The sequence below is a fragment of the Onychomys torridus genome, chromosome 22 (assembly GCF_903995425.1).
Source record: "Onychomys torridus chromosome 22, mOncTor1.1, whole genome shotgun sequence".
In the NCBI taxonomy this organism is placed as follows: Eukaryota; Metazoa; Chordata; class Mammalia; order Rodentia; family Cricetidae; genus Onychomys; species Onychomys torridus.
Window position 1 is genome coordinate 37,056,278 of NC_050464.1, and position 19,995 is coordinate 37,076,272.

The window sequence follows — 19,995 nt, forward strand, 5'->3', positions numbered from 1 at the left end:
CGTGACCCTTTAATACATAGCATTACTTTGTTGCTTCTTCATAACTGTAATTCTGCTACCGTTATGAATCGTAAAAACATCTGACACGCGGGATATCTGATATGCAACCCTGTGAAAGGGTCGTTCAACCCTCCCCCACTCCGAAGGGGTCACAACCCACAGGTTGAGAAGCCCCGTGCTAAGCCATTTCTCCAGCCCTTGGGATTTTGTAATCCTCCTGTCTCAGCTTCCTGAGTGCAGAGACTACAGGCAAACATCATACACAGTTTCAAGTTTTCAATTTCCTAAATGGTCTGAAATAGAAATAACCTCCCTCAGCGGGGCACGGTGGTGCATCCTTTCATCTCAGCACTCAGCCGGCAGAGGCAAGCAGGTCTCTGCGAGTCTGAGACCAGCCTGGGGTACACAGAGAAACCCTATCTCGAGAAATAAAACCACTACAACAAAAAGAACTCCACTTTAACTTCTTTTGTGTATCAAGGCAGAGCCGCGGTGATGGTAAAATCACAAATATAAACTCCTGGAACAAATGAAGAAACAAAGCAAATCTCCCCAACTAAACTTAACTCTTCAAAGAGGCTTACAGAAGCACATACTCCCAATCAGAGAATACTCCAATGAAGGAAATCTGCAGCTGCTTGGTGAACACTCCTGAAAGGTCCGAGTGGAAGGCAGTCTGTCCTCCGCCCAGTGTGTAGCAGAGGCAGGAAACAGACCTTGGCCCAGCCCAGTTAGTTAAGTCCTTGAACCACTGTGCTCTGGGAGATGCCCAGATTCCCACCTCCCACCCTAAATGGCCCAGGGTTCCCAGCAGACATAAGCAGAGACAATGCCCACATCCTTCCATGTCTGCTGTGGACTGGAACTTGGTACCCTAAGCCAGCCGGGCTACTACCTTCTGGTCTGTCAGGGAGTACATGTTGCCAATTATCTGCGCCGCCATCTTCCGTGTATCTGTGGAACGGTCCTGGAAGGCTCTCTGGACAATAGGCATGATGAGCGCCAGGGACGGGGCATCAATGAAGTGAACAAACTTGGTGTCCAGAAGGGTCTGCAGGCATTTCTGGGTCTTCCTTGATGGGTCCGTCAGGGCATCCAGCAGGACTGGGGCAATGGCTGCATGTCACAGAGGGGAGATGCTGGTCTGTACAAGTCTGGGAAGTGGCAGAGCCTTAGAGAAAGCAAGAAGCCTGGGTGCCTCAGCTGGGGAAGCCAGTCTGCCTGGAGGAGCAAGCCCTGCTCCACAAGAAGAGAGGGTGGCAGCTGGCACCCTCTACACTGTAACCGAGACTGGACAGGACATCAAGGACTAGTTTCCAGAGGAGGAGCTGCAGCCAGTATGGAGCTACCCGGGTACCAGGGGCTTTCCTATAACCAGCAACCAAATGGTGAGTTCATGGAAAACAAAAACCAAAAGTTTTAGACATTGAAGGCCCACCCAAGAGGCAACCAATGGCAGAAATAAGGCACTCAATACTTAAAAGCAGCCAAGGACCAGACAAAATGACTTCCCTATAAACAGCCTAACAGGAAGACTCCCAGGAGTGCCTGGTTTATCTTCTTCACGTACTCAGGCAATTTAGCCCCTGAAGACACATATTAGCCAACAAGAAATTAATAACCTAACTATAAAACAAATAAACGATATGGATAGGTAATCCTCAAAAAAGATATGGAAATAGCCAAAAATGACATAAGAAGATATTCAAGTCACTGGCCTTTTGGGAAATGCAAACCCAAACCAGAAGGACAGGAAGCAGAGGCAGCCAGAGCTCTGTGTTCAAGGCCAGCCTAATCCACATAGTGAGTTTTAGGCCAATCAAGGCTACATAACAAGACCTTGTCTCAAAAAACTCAAACTTGCTAGGATGACTATAAGCACGAAGATTATGGTTGTATTTTTATATTTGTGTACACACACACCCCAGTAGTAAAAATAAAAAGAGGCTATCATTTTGAAAGTGAGGGGCATGAGAGAGGGTGGCTGAGGGGACTGGAAGGAGGAATGGGAGGGAAACGTACATAATTCTATTTCAGTTGAAAACATACTTTTAGAAAGGTAAGTGCTGGCACCTGAAACTGAAACCCTCCAACCCTGCTGCTGCAGTATCAACGGTGCAGCCACCAGGACAGTAAGCACACAGGGAGTTCCAGGCCAGCACGAGCCACAGAGTGAGCTACTGTCGCAATATAAACCATACCAAAACACTGGCGGAGTGTGGTGGCACACGCCTGTAATGCCAGCACTCGGGAGGCAGAGGCAGGAGGATCTCTGAATTCTAGGACAGCCTGGTCTACAGAGTCAGTCCCATGACAGCCAGGGCTACACAGAGAAAACCTGTCTTTAAAAAAAAAAAAGGGGGCTGAAGAGATGGCTCAGAGGTTAAGAGCACTGACTGTTCTTCCAGAGGTCCTGAATTCAGTTCCCAACAACCACATGGTGGCTCACAACCATCTGTAATGAGATCTGCCACCCTCTTCTGTGTACATAATAAATACATCTTTAAAAAAAAAAGGGGGAGGGTTGTGGATTTAGCTCAGTGGTAGAGCGCTTGCCTAGCAAATGCAAAGCCCTGGGTTTGGTCCTCAGCTCTGGCAAAAAAAAACCCCAAAAAACCAAAAACCAATACACTGTATGTGTAAATATATACAATTAACAATTTGCCTCAAAAAGTCTGGAAATTTTAAATAAATTTTAGAGGCTAGGAAGCTGTGGGAGGGATGACAGAACATATATGACATGAACACAGGAGGGTTTAAGCAGGGTGCTAAGTGTACAGAGAAGGGGAAGGAGAAAGGACAGGAGGGAGGCTTAAGCAAAATTAAGAATATGATATAAAGTCACATGGAAAGCCACTGTTTTGAAAACTAATTTAAAAAAAAAAAAGTCAAGCACATGGCTCAGACCTGTATCAGCAGCATTCAGGAGGTTGGTCAGGAGAACTGCCAAGGCTAGCCTGGACTACACGGTGAGACCCTGTTTCAAAATTTAAAATAAAAATAAAAGAATGGGGCTGGAGAGATGGCTCAGGTTGGGAGCACCGGCTGCTCTTCTAGAGGTCCTGAGTTCAATTCCCAGCACCCACATGGTGGCTCTCAACCATCTGTAATGAGATCTGGCGCCCTCTTCTGTGTACACAATAACTAAATAATGTTTAAACCAAGGAATGTATCCTTACTAGACTGCACGCACGTATGCTTTACCAATGACAGAGGAGAGCTGGTAAACGCCTCCTTGTGGCGTCACACATTGTGTCTTACACACACCGAGGCCCTCACACTCTGCAGGCAGGACATTAGAGAGCCAAAGCCTTCCTCTCTCCCTTTCCTCTACCAGAGGAGGGCTTTTCTGCTGGGGAATCAAGGAAGGGAAGGAGGAGGGAGGGGAGACAAAGCAACAGGAAGGCAGGCACGGGAGAAAACCAACACTCTGGTCTTCTACTCTTCCCTTACAAACAGAAAAGGAAGCTGAGCGTGGTCGCTCATGTATTCGCATTTGGAAACCAGAGGCACGTGGATCTCTGAGTTTGAGACCATCCTGGTTTACAGAGAAAGGCCAGCCAGCCAAGGTTACATAGAAAGACCCTATATCAAAACAAACAGGGATGGAGAGAGGAATCGGCTGATAAAGACCGCTTACTGCTCTTGCAGAGGACCAAGCTCAGTTTCCATATCAGGAGGTTCACAACCATCTGTCAACTCCAGCTCTGGGGGATCTAACCTGTGCCACCTTCACCCCACCCCCACACCTGTACGCATAAACACGTGTGTGTGTGTGTGTGTGTGTGTGTGTGTGTGTGTGTGTGTATACACATACACACAGACACAGGCCTTAAAAATAATACAAATAGCCAAGCAGTGGTGGTGCATGCCTTTAATCCCAGCACTCAGGAGGCAGAGGCAGGAGGATCTCTATGAGTTTGAGGCCAGCCTGGTCTACAAAGTGAGTTCCAAGACAGCTAAGACTGTTTCAGAGAAACCCTGTCTCAAAAAAACAAAAAAAGAAAATAATAATAATAATACAGATAAATCTGGAAGATGAAGCTAGGCATGTGGCACATACCTGTCACCCTAATACTTGTGGACTAGAGACAGCAAGCAGGAGGTTGTCAAGTTTGAAGCCAGCCTGGGCTACATAGTGACCCTGTCTCAAAACAAAACAAAACCAGCAGCTGGGAACACAGAACATAGCTCAGTGGTAGACCACTCATCCAGGATGGGCAAGGCCCTGGGTTCCACCTCCAACACACACATGCACTCGGCCACAAATCATTTCATTTCCTAATGAAACACACATGTCTATTCATTTCATGGCTCCACTCTATGTACCCGGCACCCATGCTCAGAGTTGAAGCTTAAAATGACACCAGTGATAACGCCAGTCAAGGTGGCGGCTGGGTTTTGTCGCCAGCACTCAGAAAAGAAACACACTACGGGCTGGGATATAGCTCAGTTGTTAGAGCCCATGCTAACAAAACCCTGAACTAGTGCTCAGTGCTGCCTAAACCAGGTGTGGTGAAAACTTCTATGATCCCAGGACTTGGGCGGTAGATGACGCAGAAGGATCAGAAGTTCAAACTCATCCGAGGATGTTAGTCTGCACACATAGGTCTGCCTATGCCAGAGACCAAAACTCACACTAAAGGATACATCTGGGCCAGTGAGATGGCTCTGTCAGTAAAGGCACTGGCTACCAAGCATGAACGGAGTTCAATACTCAGGATGCACATGGTAAAACCATGGGGAAAACCAATTCTCATTAACTGTCTGCTGACATCCACACGTGCCAATGTACATTTGTGCCTACATACATACATACAACACTAAAAAAATATTACAAATTCCTTTAATTGAAAAAAAAAAGAAAGAAAAGAAAAGGCTAATTCTTTTGCCTGATGAGGACAATTCCAAAGAACGCAGGGTTTCAGATGGTGCCGATGTGCTGCAAACTGCCAAGGAGTCTGCAGACCTCACAGCCCAGCCAACTGCACAGGGTCTCCTAGAGCCCAGCTGCTCCCGGGCAGTGACTCGGTGCCTATGAAGCCAATCACATCGGCTCCAAAGTCCTCCAACTATTCAGTCTAAGGAAAGGGCTTCCCAGCGGTAAGGTTATTTCAACACAGACATATCTGTCCTCGGAGGGCGGTGGTAAGAATGAGAGGGTGCAGCTGGAGTGAGTACCCCCAGGAAGAGCATACCCAGGATCTCCGGGTTCCTGATGACAGAGCCAATCTGCCTGAGCGCTTGCTGCCCCGCCTTCTGCACTTTGACGTGGGAGTCCGTCAGCACCTCTGTGAGCTTGGGCACAATGTTGGGTAGGCAGGATGACAGCTGCTTAGGAGCACAATACGCCATTGCCCCGAGTAGCTCTACTGACCCTGCAGACAGAAGACACGTGTCCAGCACTGAGCCACTTAGCCCTGGCCAGCAAGACACTGTGCTGGCTACAGGGAGAGGGACACCCACTTTGCTTCCCTGAAGACTCTTCAGTCTCTGGAAAGAGGCCCACTGCACTGTGGGATTCCAGGTGAGGAGCAGACAGTCTAGTCTAGTCTAGTCTAGTCTAGTCTAGTCAACACCACTAGGATGGGTGTCCTGGCTAGTTTATTGTCAACTTGACACAAGTTAAGCCATTTGGCAAAAGGGAATCTCAATTGAGAAAATGCCTCATAAAATTTGCCCATAGGCAAGTCTTAGTACATTTTCTTAATTAGAGATTGACATGGGAGGGCCAGATCATTGTGGGTGGTGCCACGGCCAGGCAGGATGGTCCCGGGTGGTACAAGAAAGCAGGCTGAACAAGTCATGAGGAACAAGCCAGTAAGCAGCTCCCCGTCCACGATCCTGCCCTGACTTCCCTTCCTGAGGGACTCTATTTCCAGATTTCTTTTGGTCATGGTGTTTACCACAGCAGTAGAGCTCTGACTAGGACAGCAGGGAGACCTAGTTTAGTCCTGTGGGTGTTCCAAGGGTTAATCACTGGATTTCTCTGGCCTCAGTTTCTTCATTTCATATTTGTGCTGTTTCAAACTGAAAAGCAAAGCCTGAAGGAACAGAAGGGAGGCCATGCAGGAAGGTCCCAGGCCGACCCTCCCAACCAGAATGGCTCTAGTCTGCTTGTTTTAGAAGGTTCCAGATGACAGCTTTCAAGATCAGGATTTCCTCAGAGCTGCGGCTTTTGCACGACAGCATGACGGGGCTACTCTGCCAGGTCCACAAACAAGCTGTGACGACCTGCATCCCTGCTGAGGGTCATTTCCGGAGCAGGAAGCTGAGATAGAAACAGAGGGGGGTGGCCTCACCAGCTTTAGTCCGCCAGGATTCCTCCTCCAAGGCAGCTAACAAGGACGGGAGCACCAACTTCACACCATGAGCACTCAAGTTGCTCATCACAGCTTTGGCACAATCATCTGCAGCCTCAAGGGAGGAGAGAAGACATTCAGGGGCCTCCTTGCCCGGGCAAGCCCTGAGGCCTGACACTCACCCTAGTGCCCTACACTGACCAAGACTAGTTGCGTCAGACCCTGTGCCCAGGTCCAGAGGAACAGCCAAAAATACACCTTAAAAAGCTTCAGTACTAGGAGCTGGAGAGATGGCTCAGCAGGTAAGAGCAATTTGCTTGGGACATGCAGTGGTGGCACACAACTTCAATCCCAAGACTTGGGAGGCAGGGGCAGGCGGATCTCTGAGTTTGAGGCCAGTCTAGTCTACAAAGTGAATTCTAGGGCAGCCTAAGCTACACAGAGAGACCCTATCTTGAAGGGAAAATAAATAAATAAAAATAAAAAGAGCAACTTGTTTAGCAATCTGAGGACCAGAGCTAGGACTCTAGCACCACACAGTAAGCCAGGCCCTCCACACACATGCCTACACAGCTCTCAAAGAGTCAGGAACAGGATTGCTGGGGCTGGCCTACCTCAAAACAGGTGAAGAATACAGAGGAAAGAGAGAGGACATATGACATCCTCTTCTAGCTCCCAGTCCACACAGAGACACACTCACATAGACAAATACGTAACACACACGCACACAAATCAAGTCTTCAATGTGCAAGGGAAACAGAGGAATCCACAGCAGTAACCAGTGTGCCAGGTACAAGCTGAAGGACCTCTGGCAGTCGGGGCTGCCATCCACCCTAGACACCTCCCTGCCCAGCCCGCCTGGGCGCAGTTCCGGACTTACCTCACGTACGTACTGGTTCCCATCCCCAAAGCACAGCAGCAGATGGGGCAGCACATGGACCACATAGGGCTCAAAGAGCTTCCCCAGCATGGTGCAGAGCATCTCGAAGGCAAACAGCGCTCCTGGGGAGAGGACAGACAATGCTGGGGACCCCAGGGCCAGCACCCGGGCACCTCCTCGCCGGGCACCTGCTCGCCGGGTACCTCCCCAGGCTGTGGCGGCTGCAGGACTGAAGCCAGCGCCTGTTTCAGCACTCAGGGCAGGGATGTGGCCGAGTGTGACAGGCAGGGAGTTGCCAACACTTCCTGGGACCAACAACTAGAAAGGCCGAGCTTCGCTCAGCTAAGGTGCTCTATTACAAGTTAGAAAGTAGGCAGGGGGACCACCAAGTTGTAGGTTATGTTTGGCAGCCTAAGAGACCCTTGCCTTGAAATATTAAAGCAAGGGCTGGTATGGAGCTCAGCAGTGGAGCAGCCTGTCTAGCATGGCTGAGGCCTGGGGTTCAGCCCCAGGAGTGCAAGAGAGGAGGAGGGGAACAGGGCTGGGATGGGTCACACAGTCCCGCCTCCCTTCCTCTGCAGTGTGGGCCCAACTTCCTGGGCTGTCGGCACCGAGCCCTGGACACCCACCCTCTCGCCTTCGGAAGTTCTTCTTGTCCTGGATGGCATCGGTCAGCGCAGCCATCATTTCCTGCTGCTTCAGGGAGAGGATGCCCAGGCCTTTCACCAGGCCCGCCAGCCCGTACGCAGCCCCTTTGCGTTCCGCATACTTGTCCGACTCCAGCAGCTGCTGCATGAGCCGCTGAATCATGCCGCCAGCATCCTCCTTGACGGCAGGTACCAGAGGTGGCAAGCAGCTGGCAACAGACTCCTGGACCTGTGGGAGGGGCCATCTCATCAGTGCAAGCATCAGTGGCGGTTGTTGCTGGCGGCCTACACAGTAGCACTGTCTCACGCCCGCTCTCAGCCACTGTTTCCGGTGTCAAAGCATCAGAGAAGCGGGGTTTCCTATAGACTCATGACACATGCTGCACAGGGTCCGTCCTGCAGTCAGTGAGTGACGAGAGCAGCAGCCTACAGTGCTGCTTCTAGTCTAAACCACAGCGTCTCAAACTGTGGCTCACAACCCCATGTGGGGCTGCGTCATAAATCGATGAAGGGACTGTGAGAAATTAGGAAACAATAAGGATTTCTGAATGTACAACAGCCAAAAACTAACTCCAAATCAAACACGTAAGACTCTGAGGTGCTCCCAGCAATGCTTGTCGCCGGGAGTGACCTCACCGCAGCCTCCTTGGTTCTGAACACACGAACGCCCCGTCCCGAGTGCTGTCACAGCACCTAACAGCAGCGAAGCCTGCCGAAGCCCTCAGCTCCCACTGAGATGACCATGCGTCGGGCACGGCAGTGTCTAACTGTACCTCTGAGGTTTCCTACACTCAGAGAAGCTCCGTGGCTCAATCACAGAAAACAGACCTGTAGCATTCTCCTCTCATTCTTCCTCAGTGTGTGAGTGTCAACCTGCTAGAGCTGTGGGCCACACCGTGTTAGAAGGCTTAATTTTTTTTTTTTTTTAACTATTGGAGTTAGTTGGGAGTGGTGGCACATGCCTTTAATCCCAGCACTTAGGAAGCAAAAGCAGGTAGATCTACGTGAGTTCAAGACCAGCCTGGTCTACATAGTAAGTTTTAGGCCAGCCTTCATAAATAAATAAATAAAATAAAAATTGATTGAGTTGATGACCAAAGCTTTATAAAAAAATTATTCTATAAACTGACTTGACATTAAAATAGAATTTCCAACAATTTCTGAACTAGCCTTAAATATACATCCAAAAGAGGAGGGCCACGGACACGGCTCACCCAAGTAGACCAGCATTGCCACCAAGCATGATGACCCGAGTTCCATCCTGGGGACCCCCACAGTTGAGAGAAACCTACTCCTGCAGGTTGCTCTCTGACCTCCACACTCACATTGAGGCATGGGCCTCCTCCCACATAAATTAATAAGTAAAATGTTATATATGCCTGCCACTTCTTACCATGTATTTATGCAGAGTGGCAATCTCAGCACTGATTATAAAACAGAAATTGACTCAAACTGAAGTTCTACATCCTAAGTAGTACCAAACATGTAGGGAAAATTTGTTTATATAAAAATAAACAAGTGAATCCTTTTTAGTACAAAATCTGTTCTCGTCTTTAGTAAATGATAAAAATCATGGTATACCAAAGAGTTGTTTTGAAAATGTTATGGTTTATTACCACTGACATTCAATTTGCATATCTATTTTGCATACACAAATACCCAGCATTGAGTAAAAATGTCGGTGATAAAAAGGGGTTGTAAAGCTGGACGGTGGTGGCATACGCCTTTGATCCCAGCACTCGGGAGGTAGAGGCAGGCGGTGAGTTCTAGGTCTGGACCAGGCTGCCTGGAACTCACAGATATCCACCTGCCTCTACCTCCCCAGTGCTGGGATCAAAGGTGTGCGCCACCACTGCATAGCTCAGATTTTCTGATTCTTCATTTGACAATTCTGAAACATTTTCCAACTGTGACTAGCATGAAGACACCTTGCAGCAGGGAAGACCCAAATGTCAGTCAAGGAATCACTTGTAAATGCTTGATTTTCAGACAAGGGGAAAAGAAAAACTCTTTACACTATGGTTGAGAGGCCTTGAAGGTATGTACAACATGTAACCAGCCACTGCTAGGGTTAAAGGAGCACACCCCATGGTAGCTTCTGTCTAAGGTGGTTGTTTGTTTTTTCTTTTCTTTTCTTTTCTTTTCTTTTGGTTTTTCCAGACAGGGTTTGTGTAGCCCTGACTGTCCTGGATCTCACTCTGTAGACCAGGTTGGCCTCGAACTCACAGAGATCCACCTGCCTCTGCCTCCCAAGTGCTGGGATTAAAGCATGCACCACCATAGTATAGCTGGGTTGTTTTTCTTTTTTATCTTTGTGTCTTCAGTGCAAGATTTACTCTAAACACAATCAGGCATGCACATGCACACACCAAAAAACAAAACTCTAGCAAATGAGTAGGAAAAAATGAAATACCTAGGTTCTTCCTGGAGAGGAGATGGCTGCTTTCTGTCAGCCACTCAGCTGCTAGCATCCTACAGCCTATCCACAATGGATTCCCACTCCCCAGTGACTCATAGCCCCCACGATGGGAAGTACCTGCTGAGACGGTGTAGAGAGGGCAGCAATGAGCTTGGCAACAATGGGTTTTACTTTGGGGTCACTCTTGTCCAGGTGCTTGGCCAAAGAGCCCATCAGGACCACCACACTTTGCCGCACGGCGTCATAGCTGGCATCGTTGGGTGCATCCTTCAAGAACTCCTCAAACACTGGCAGCAGTGAGTTGACATTCTCCTGAAAAGGCCAGACCCCAGAAGCCACAGGTCAGCCTACTGGCTGCAGCTAAACAATAGGCTTTGCCTCCGGGGTTGGCAATGCCGGCCGGTTTTCCAGCTTCCAGCAGGCTACAGCAAACCCCTAAGGACTACATCCTCTCAGAGCCTTTCTGACACAAATGAAATTTCCCACCAGGTGCTGGGGCCCTGTCACTGTTTCTGGCACTTGCTTCTCTTCATCATTTGCTCAGTCTCACCCCGCCCCCCCCCCCCCCCCCCCCCCTACCCCCAGCTGCTCAAGCAGCTCACCTTCCCATGGGCATTGAGTGTTGCGAGCGCTGCATCTAACATGCACTTCCGGACATCTGGGTTTCGGTCATTGAGGGCGTCAGGGACAAAGAACTCAAAGAGCGGCTTCACCTGAGAGCTGTCCAAGTACTGTGAGAGCTTGTTCAGGGCCAAGGCTAGACCACACCTAGGAAAGAAGGGCCAGTCGAGGGATCCCACATGGATGGAGGACAACAGTAAACAGCTCTGGGGCAGGGGGCAGCATGCAGCCCTCCATGAGGCAACTGCCCACTATTCTGAACAAGCCGCTTGTGAAATGGAGACCAGCCACTGGCCCGAGGTTACCTCCTGCAGGATGTCCGGATGCAAGGACCCATTCTGCCCATTTCCCTGACTATGGGAGGAAATGTACACCCCTCTATCTGTGAGACAGGCTGAAGAGGAGAGACCTTGGTAAAAGAAACCGATGCGACAGCCCTTGGTCGGGAACAAAGGCAAAGTGGATTTAGTCTCCTCAGTCAGAGACAAGACATTCCTATTCCGAGCCGACTGTCTTGAATGAAAAAGAAATAAAGCAAGATGGCGCCATACAACACCCCATACTAGCACACAAAGCCACAGAGGAGCGGAGAATGTGGGTGTGCTAGCTGGTTTATGTTAACTGGACATGGCTAGAGTCACTGGAGAGGAGGAAATTTCAATTGAGAAAATGTCTCCAGAGGACTGGAGTGTAGGCACTTTCTTTAGGGTTCATGGTAGAGGGCCCACCTCATTATGGGCAATGCCATCCCTGGGCAGGTGGTCCTGGGTTCTATAAAAAAGCAGACTGAGCAAGCTATGGGGAACAAGCCTGAAAGCAGCACCCTCCATGGCCTCTGCATCAGCTGCTGCCTCCAAGTTCCTGCCCTGACTTCCTTTGATGATGAATTGTGATGTGGAAGCCAAATAAACCCTTTCCTCCCAGGTTGCTTTGGTCATGGTGTTTCACCACAGCAACAATAACCCTAACACATTGTGGTCAGTCATTCAGGAAGCTAGCCCTACTGTTTCATGAAAGCCCACTGTGGGTGACAAGTGTCTTCCCAGGTCATATTTGCTCTTAGACACTTACCTAACCTCCACCTACTACTTCACAGACTGAGAGAATGAGTTAACATCTGCTGAGCACATTGCACATTGCTAATGGGCTAGGGCTACTGCTTTTCCAGGTAGGTTCTAGCAGTGTGTCCCTCACACAGATGAGGAGACAATGCCCAAAGATGCAGAGCTGGTAGACAGGGAGCCAGCATCGATGCAGGTCTCTCTGACCCAGGTGGCCTGACTTCCCTTCTACTTCAGCATCAGCACATGCTACCCCCTTCCAAGCACCCACCCCAGTCCAGCTGGTGTATCTCAGAAAGCTTGGCAATAAGATCAAAACAGGGCTTTACCTGGCTTCCCACTGGTCTGGGGGGGACTCTGAAATCACTCGTCCCAAAGCATCTAGCACTGGGGGTGGCCGCTGCAACAGACAAGAAACTGTGCTCAGTGCTGTCCCTTGTCCTGGGGGCATCAACAATGGCCAGGACCCCTGAACCATGACACAAGCTGAGCAGACAGCATCCACCCACTTCCCCTGCCCAGGTCACTCACATAGAGCTTCTCCTGGTAGATCTCCATGAGCCTGCCCATGACCTCTGCCGCCTGCCGCTGGTACCTTGCCACTGCCTGGGAAAGGGCTTCAGCCCCAGCCTGCCTCACGGCTGCCTCATGGTAGATCACATCATCGATCAGCAAAGAACAGAGATCTGATTGTAGATCGAGGCCCATGGTTGACCAGAGCCTGCAGCAGACCAAAATTTAGGGCTGGTCAAGCAAGGGCCTGAAGCATGTTCCCCAGCAACCCAGAGAGGAAGGACTCTCACCTCTCAGCCAGCTTCCGGATCTCATCATCCTTGTCAAACTTCACCACCCAGAGTCTTCGAAGCAGGTTCAGGCCGTTCTTTTCATCAGTGTCGGGTGTTGGCAATACCAGCTGGAGCTCCATCAGCCCCTGGGAGGAGGGGGTCAGACTGTGAGACTTGACATCTAGGGGAATGTGTCCATCTCCTCACTTCTGCTGTCCTAAACACAACCATTAGCTGCGTGTGGCTATTAAAGGAAAATCAACTAAAAGTAACCGCAGTCAGGTGTTGGACAGAGCCAGGCTAGAAGTGCTGAGAGTCAGCTCAACCGGTGACCTGCTCAGACCCTCAAACAGTTTTCTTTGGGGCTCTAGGAGTATATAGCTCAGTGGTTCAGAGGATGCATCCATCACACCCTTCAACCCGGCTTTTTTTCTTTTGTGAAAGTGGTAAAAGTTTTTGTTTTGTTTTTAAGACAAGGTCTCTTTATGTAGCCCTGGCTATCCTGGAACTCACTATGTAGACCAGGCTGGCCTTGAACTCAGAGATCTGCCTGCGTCTGCCCCCAAATGCTGGGATTAAAGGTGTACACCATAGCTTAAGAATTTTTTTAAAGTAAAAATTACCAATTTAACTCTAAACACGGCTGACAAGAGCTAAAAAGGTGCTTGTTAAATGAATTAAAATAAACAACAACAACAACAAAAACCATACTGTCGTCATTCCTTCCCATAGTAGGGGGACCTAACATTTGGGAACCACAATCTAAAAGCCACCTAGAAAAGCTAAGCAGAGGCATACAGCTGAATTAATGCCGTAACCCTATGAGTTAGGTCAGGGGATGGTTAGTGTTAATTGTCGACAGAATCTAGAACGCCCTGGAACATGGGCCTCTGGGCATGCTAATGGGGGATGATCTTGATTATCATGTTCACTGATGTGGGAAGACGTACCCACTGTGGGTGGCACCATTCCCTAGGCAGGGAATCCTGGAGGACCGGAGGAGGCAGGCTGTGCACAGAGAAGCTATCTACTACTCTCTCTTTTCTGATTGCAAATGTTATATGCCCACTGCCTCAAGCTCCTGGTTCCCTCCTTAACCACATGGGCCATAACCTGGAACTACGAACTACAGTAAACCTTTTGCCAACATATTTTATCAGTACACAGAAGAAAAATAAAAAGACTGACTGTATGTAACTGTATCAGGAGCCACAACCCAGACTGACAATTAAAGAAAGTCTTCCACGGTGAAGAAAAAAAATGGACAGTGCTGCATCAGGACCAGCTTAGAAGGACCCTAACCCACCCATGATCTCTTCTCTTTGCCTCCTAGCCCTGTCTGAGGTAGGAGACATCCTGCCCAATGTTCATTCCGTAGCTTGAACACTTGCCCAGAGTACCAAGAAAGCACACACGCACCCGGAGCGCGGTCTCCCGCACGCTGGTACACGGGGACTGCAAGGCAGAGAGCAGCACGTCCACCTCCTCCTGCTCCGCGAAGGCACAGCCGTCCTCACCACTGCTGCTGGCACACAGGGTGGTCAGGGTGTCTGAGGCTAGAACCTGTGGACAACATCAACACGCTGGTCCAGTTCAGCAGCTCATTTACACCACGGCAGCTGAACAGGTGGGCTTAGAAAACCCACCCCATCGCGCCCTAAGGCTAAGACCCACAGTCAAGCCAGGCAGTGGCACCCTTCTACACAGGAGGGCCACGAGAGAACTAGGTCTTGACTACTGATCCCTGAGGTCAGTCACAAAAAAAACCACAGCACAGACCAACTGGAAATCACCTGGAGGCGAGGCGAGCCTGTCCCGATCACCCACGTCAGCAGGCGCAGCATGGCCACTCGAGGCAGTAACTCTGGGCCATTCTAGGAGAACAGGAGAAGAGTTATGATGATAAAGCAGGAAAGGTCTACATCCATGCCAGGCAGCCAGTCACCTACATGAGGATATTCTGGGTCACGGCACTGACTTAGTCATGGCAGAAAGTCATTAGGTTTATGTACAACCAAGCCGTAAGTGCTAACCCAGACTACCACAGGTTCTGAAGCTTGCTTGACGCTCCCTGAGTGAAATACTGATGAACTGTGAGCCTAAGAGTTAATACTCAGTTTTACAAGAAGAAAGAAATGCCAAACAAAACCCATCACTCAACTGGGTGTGGTGATGCACACCTTTACCCAGTGCTTCGAGGCAGAGATAGGAGGTCCTCTGTGAGTTCGAGGCCAGCCAGGGCTACACAGTGAGACTCACAGTGAGACACACAAAGCTTGTCAGTGTTGAACAAGAGAACTCTTAGTGAGAAGCTAGCTCAGTTCACATCATGTAACCTAGCAACTTAAAACCAACATGTGCTACAGATATGCCAGAGACATGCAAACACAGAGCTGTTCAGATCAAGGAAAAGAAACAATGCTGAAACAGCCATGAATAGGCAGTAAGTTAAAGGAAGCACAGTCACGCATAGCACAGGACCTCAAGCAACAGTGAAATCAAAGCCCACCAACTGGATGCAGACTTGCGGCACGGCCCATTTTATATTAAAGAGCCGTGGTCTGTTATGTGGACTGCGGCTACGGACAAAATAACAAGGAAGGGAGCCTTCGCCTCCCCAGACCCTCAAACCACAGGACGAGAGAGCCTGCCAACCTCGTCCACTCGCTCGGGTGCGGTGTCAGGGGAAGCCCTCAGCTGCGCGTGGACAGTGAGGATCTGAAGGATCTGGGCCATCTGCTCCTCCTCCTCCTCACTGTGGTAGGGCATCTCAGTGAGCACCATCTTTAACATCGGGAAGACCAAGGAGAAGGCCGGTGCAGACAGGGGTGCGGCATCTGTGAGAGCATCAGAGCAGACAGAAGCTGGGGCGACTGCAGACCACGGCAGGGAAGACGCCGGAAGCCTGACATCAAGCACGGTGCCAGGAACAATGGCCCGTGCTAAGCCAGCCCCGCTTCTACCCCACAGAGCGGCCCAGTTCCAGAATGTGAGACTGAACAGAAGCAAACAAGGAAAACCCAGGCCAGTGAGGGAAGACTCTCCCGACACCAAAGGCACAGGAAGCTCAGGGACGCTGTGGCTCCTGCCTTGCTCCCCACACCAGCTCCCACTGTCCCTTACCTGGCTCACCCTTGCCCACCCTGCTGGTGATGGTGTGGGTGTGCAGCAGCGACACCGCCCTCCTCACAGCCACGGCAAGCTCTTCTTGGCACCAGGACTTATCCAGAGAACACTCTGGCTTCAGCAGGCGCAGTGTCACATGACTCACCAAGGTGCCTGGGAGAAGGAAGACAGGCAGCAGATGAACGCACGCACGCAGAGGCGGTAGAGGGGCAGAGGCAGCCTGTCTCCGTCCGCCCCTGCTTTGGCAGGGATCTTAATTCTCAGTCTTTGTGACAGCGTCAGAAGAAGAGAGGAAGGCAATAGCTGCTGCCCCTTTGTTTTTTGGGGAGTGATGTTTGTTTGGGGGCATGGTGTCACTACTAGCCTAAAACTCAGGATCCTCCTCCCTCTGCCTTCCAAGTTTTGGGATTACAGCATGCAATATTGTGTCTGGCAGAGCTGATACTTTTGACACTACAGAAGTCAGCGTGCTGAGGGGCATGGGCTGCCCCAGAGCCACTGAGCCCACAGTAAAGCTCTAGATACATGGTTCCTCCATCAGGCAGCTACTTCTGGCAGGTTCCACATGCACCAACTGACATTTCTTCTCAGAACAGCTTGCAGGCTCCAGCCTCCATTCTGAGAACATTCCCTTTAGGCTAGGAAGAAAGTCTGCTTAAAGTTACCAATGACTCACAAGAGGAAGACCATCGTAACTCCCAGCCCTCCTGCTTGGCTAGTGTTTCTTCAGAGCTAACAGAGAGCTAAGGGTCAGAGATCTTTGGCCACACCACTGACACATGCTACTTATGAGCTCTGAGCACAAGGACCAGCCACAGCATACCAAACCTCTCACTACCCTGAACCTGACTTTGTGGAGAATGGCCACAACAGAGGGCTGGGGTGTGGCTCAGTCACCAGAACGCTTGCCTAGCACACATGAGGCCCTAGATATGGTCTCCAGCACTAAACCAAAGCTACTACAGATAGATGAGATGCTAACAGCATGTAAAGCCTGCTCCTCAGAAGGCAGAGAATGCAAAATAGAGGGAGGAGGAGACACTTCACTGCTCTTGAGCACATCCAGTTTGAGGCTCCACAGGCTGCTTGCATGTGGAAACAAAATTTAGCAGCTTAGGCCACCACATGCCTCCTCACAACACCCACAGGCACCTCCCCACTTCCCAAACATCCCAGAGATAACCTCACAGCCAGCAAATAAGGACTAACCCAAGGCCTTGAGTCTAGGGGGCATGACACAGGCAGCCAAGGACAGGAAGGGGCCTTTGACCCTGGGAGCAGCCAGGGGAGACTTCAGCAAGGGCAGGAAGGCGTCAACCAGAACAGGGATGTACTGGGTCAGGCCACGCGGGTTCCTGGTCACGATGGCATCTAGCAGTCCAAGTGCCGCCTCTAGCTCCCCATCCAGCTGCAAGCAGAGGTACCAGGAGAGTTAGCAGAGTCCAGTCGGAGACAGCAGAGAGCAGGGCTGGGCCGCAAGCATCCTTCTCACCTCCTGCATCCGCCTCCGGATCTGCGCCTCCTTGTCCATCTGGGCCTGCAGCATCTCCTTCTGCTTGCTGGTCAGCTGCACCTCCTCTTTGACACCTTTCTTCTTCTTCATCTCCTGGAGGCCGGGACACAAGCAGCTCCGTCACGGCACAGATCTGCCTCCCAGCACCACAGCAAAGCCGGCTTGCTTCCAGAAAGAATTCCAGGCCAGCCTCAAGTCTAGGACCAGGGCCCCAAGCCCAGCACATGCCCTCCTTCACCCCTACAAAGGTCAAGGCCACTGGATGGCTACAGAATGGACAAGTAACAAAAAAAGCAAACTTGAAAAAGGGATTCTCAGCTTTAAAAGATGAGGAGAGAAATGTCACAGAAACAACAGGTCCCACAATGATCTCCAAGGAGCATTCTGGTGGCCACACGCTTTCGGATCAGCCTTCCTTTAGACCCACCCAAGGCTCTTACAAGACAGAGGCTGCTTGGGTGACAGAGAGATCACTCATTCTTTCAAAGTATTTATTGAGCATGTACATCATGCCAGGAACTGTATGAGATGCTAGAGACACCCGGGAGAAAATAAAATCTCTCCCCTCACAGAGCCCACAATCAAGTAGGTAAACTTAGACAATAAACAGTAAACAAACACATAAAATGACTGCGGAGTGTGAGAAATGTTCTGACAGCTACAAGCCAGGGAGAGTGAGGCACACTGGGACAGACGGGCAGGGAGCCACTTTTCTGCGAAGGGCAAGTGATGAGCTGGGGAAGACCAAGGGAGAGCGTGGGCTGGCGCAGGCAGGAGCCCTGTCAGAACCAGCTCTCCAGAGTTGACTTGGTCAGTCATCTCAGGGTGCCTTAGGCTCCACAGCAGCAGGCCTGTCTTGATGCCTCATAGCAAGTGCAGAGCAGGCAGGACAAAGCAGCAACGTCCAGTAGAACCCGGTTTCCCTCAAGTCGGGGCAGAGGAAGCCACAGAGGAACAGTAAGAAGTGTTGGAGAGGACCAGAGACAAATCAGAGGACAGAACCCAGCACAAAGAGCCAGCGGCCTAAAGTGCCAAGCTCGGTAGGCTCACCTCCTTCAGCTCCAGCTCAATCATCTGCTCCTTAAAGGAGTAGGCTTTGTTCTCTCGCTTCATGTTGGCCTTTTTGATGCTGTCCTGCTGGGCACTGAAATACAGGGAAGCAGTTATCCGGCTTCAAAAGGGCCACCAGGCTCCTCAGCCTCCTGACAGCCACCAAGCCTGGCCAGCAAACCTTAATACCTGCCTGTCTTCTGTGTGTGTCTGTGTGTGTGTGCACGCATGTATGTGCTCACGGGTGTTCGTGGAGGCCGGAGGTTAATTTCCAGTGTCTCTGTCTGTCACTCCCCACAGCATCTTTTAAAACAAGGTATCTCACTGAACCTATGTGCGGCCGACAGTTTAACGAGGCTGGCTGGCCAGCAAGCACTTCACTCAGGTCCATCTCCTCAGCTACATTTTTGTTTTTGAGACACTGTCGCAATGTCGCCTCTATATAGTCCTGGCTGGCCTCCAGTTTACAATCCCTGTACCTCAGTCTCCACACACCGCCACACCCAGCTCCCAGGTAGCTTAAGTACTATGTACCCGGGCAGTGCTAGATCCGGATTCGCCAATATCTAAGGCCTAAGCACCAGTCTTGGAATACAAGCAGCTGCTTCTGCCACAGACGGACAGGTTGTTTTCTTCACCCCTCACAAGAACCCTGTAACGATGTCTGCATCAAATCACCATGAAAGCCAGAGCTGGGGAGGAGAGGTAACGGAGTAACAAGTGAGCAAGACTCACCTCTGGATGATGGATTTATCAAACAGCTCTCCAGTAGGGGTCTGCATGATGGCAAACTCCTCCCGAGTCACGAGGCACAGTGCAGGATTCTGCACAGTGGCGGTGATAGTGCTGATGAGCTGAGGGAGGACTCGGTCAGGGGACAGGATGGAAAGGGAGGCCATGGCGTTCATGGAAGACTGCCAGACAAACAGACACAGTCAGTCTATACCCAGAATAGGATTCTGCCACACCCAAATGACCCCTGCAATCAGCTCCCCTTTCTGCCTTGTGCTTTGAGTAATACCCACCAACTAGGGCGGCTCGATGCAGTCTGAGCCTGCCTTACTCGACAAGCCCTGGCTCTGCTATTATCACTGATCTGGAGAGCACACTCCACTCTCAACTCTGAGGTCCAGGGGAGCTGCCTCACCATTTCCAAAGGCAGGCATGTAACCCCATGCCAGCTGCCAGTACTGGAAAATGTGGGCTTTCCTACTGGAGCTGGTGGGAGGACAAGGTGTGAGCCTGAAACGCTGTCTTACCAGAGACTTGAGAATGCAGCTCACATGTTGGAGAGCAGAGAGAAGGGACTCAGAGAACAGACAGGTTATATGACGGAGGAAGTACAGAAACCACCTTTACTGTTCTAAGGGCACCAGCTGAGCCTTGGAAACACCATCCCAAGCTACTCACACCCTGAACACTGTCCATAAATGAGGCCCTAAGTTCCCTTTTGTCTCCGACAGTCTGCATTTCTGTCTCTTACAATCAAGGGGCCAAGCCTATGTGTCACCATCCTTCCTGTTTCTGTGAGCCCTCACTTCTTGTACCCTAGGAGTCCCCCGGCCCTGACCTAAGGACAAACCCAGCTCAT

At 50.5% G+C, this 19,995-nt stretch overlaps 1 protein-coding gene across 1 annotated transcript in view; it reads right to left on the reverse strand.

Moving 5' to 3' along the window:
* Window positions 1-19,995, reverse strand: part of Gcn1 (GCN1 activator of EIF2AK4) — a 63,419-nt gene that overhangs the window by 17,239 nt on the left and 26,185 nt on the right. Inside the window, exons 21-38 of the mRNA XM_036171701.1 lie at window positions 19,140-19,318; window positions 18,405-18,498; window positions 17,334-17,447; window positions 17,051-17,249; window positions 15,839-15,994; window positions 15,371-15,552; window positions 14,509-14,589; window positions 14,135-14,278; window positions 12,734-12,861; window positions 12,462-12,651; window positions 12,260-12,330; window positions 10,851-11,016; window positions 10,366-10,560; window positions 7,812-8,058; window positions 7,183-7,304; window positions 6,303-6,417; window positions 5,199-5,378; window positions 896-1,116 (exon numbers count right to left, since the gene is read on the reverse strand). Coding sequence (XP_036027594.1) covers window positions 896-1,116; window positions 5,199-5,378; window positions 6,303-6,417; window positions 7,183-7,304; window positions 7,812-8,058; window positions 10,366-10,560; window positions 10,851-11,016; window positions 12,260-12,330; window positions 12,462-12,651; window positions 12,734-12,861; window positions 14,135-14,278; window positions 14,509-14,589; window positions 15,371-15,552; window positions 15,839-15,994; window positions 17,051-17,249; window positions 17,334-17,447; window positions 18,405-18,498; window positions 19,140-19,318 — 2,784 coding nt within the window. The remainder of the gene's footprint in view (window positions 1-895; window positions 1,117-5,198; window positions 5,379-6,302; window positions 6,418-7,182; window positions 7,305-7,811; window positions 8,059-10,365; window positions 10,561-10,850; window positions 11,017-12,259; window positions 12,331-12,461; window positions 12,652-12,733; window positions 12,862-14,134; window positions 14,279-14,508; window positions 14,590-15,370; window positions 15,553-15,838; window positions 15,995-17,050; window positions 17,250-17,333; window positions 17,448-18,404; window positions 18,499-19,139; window positions 19,319-19,995) is intronic.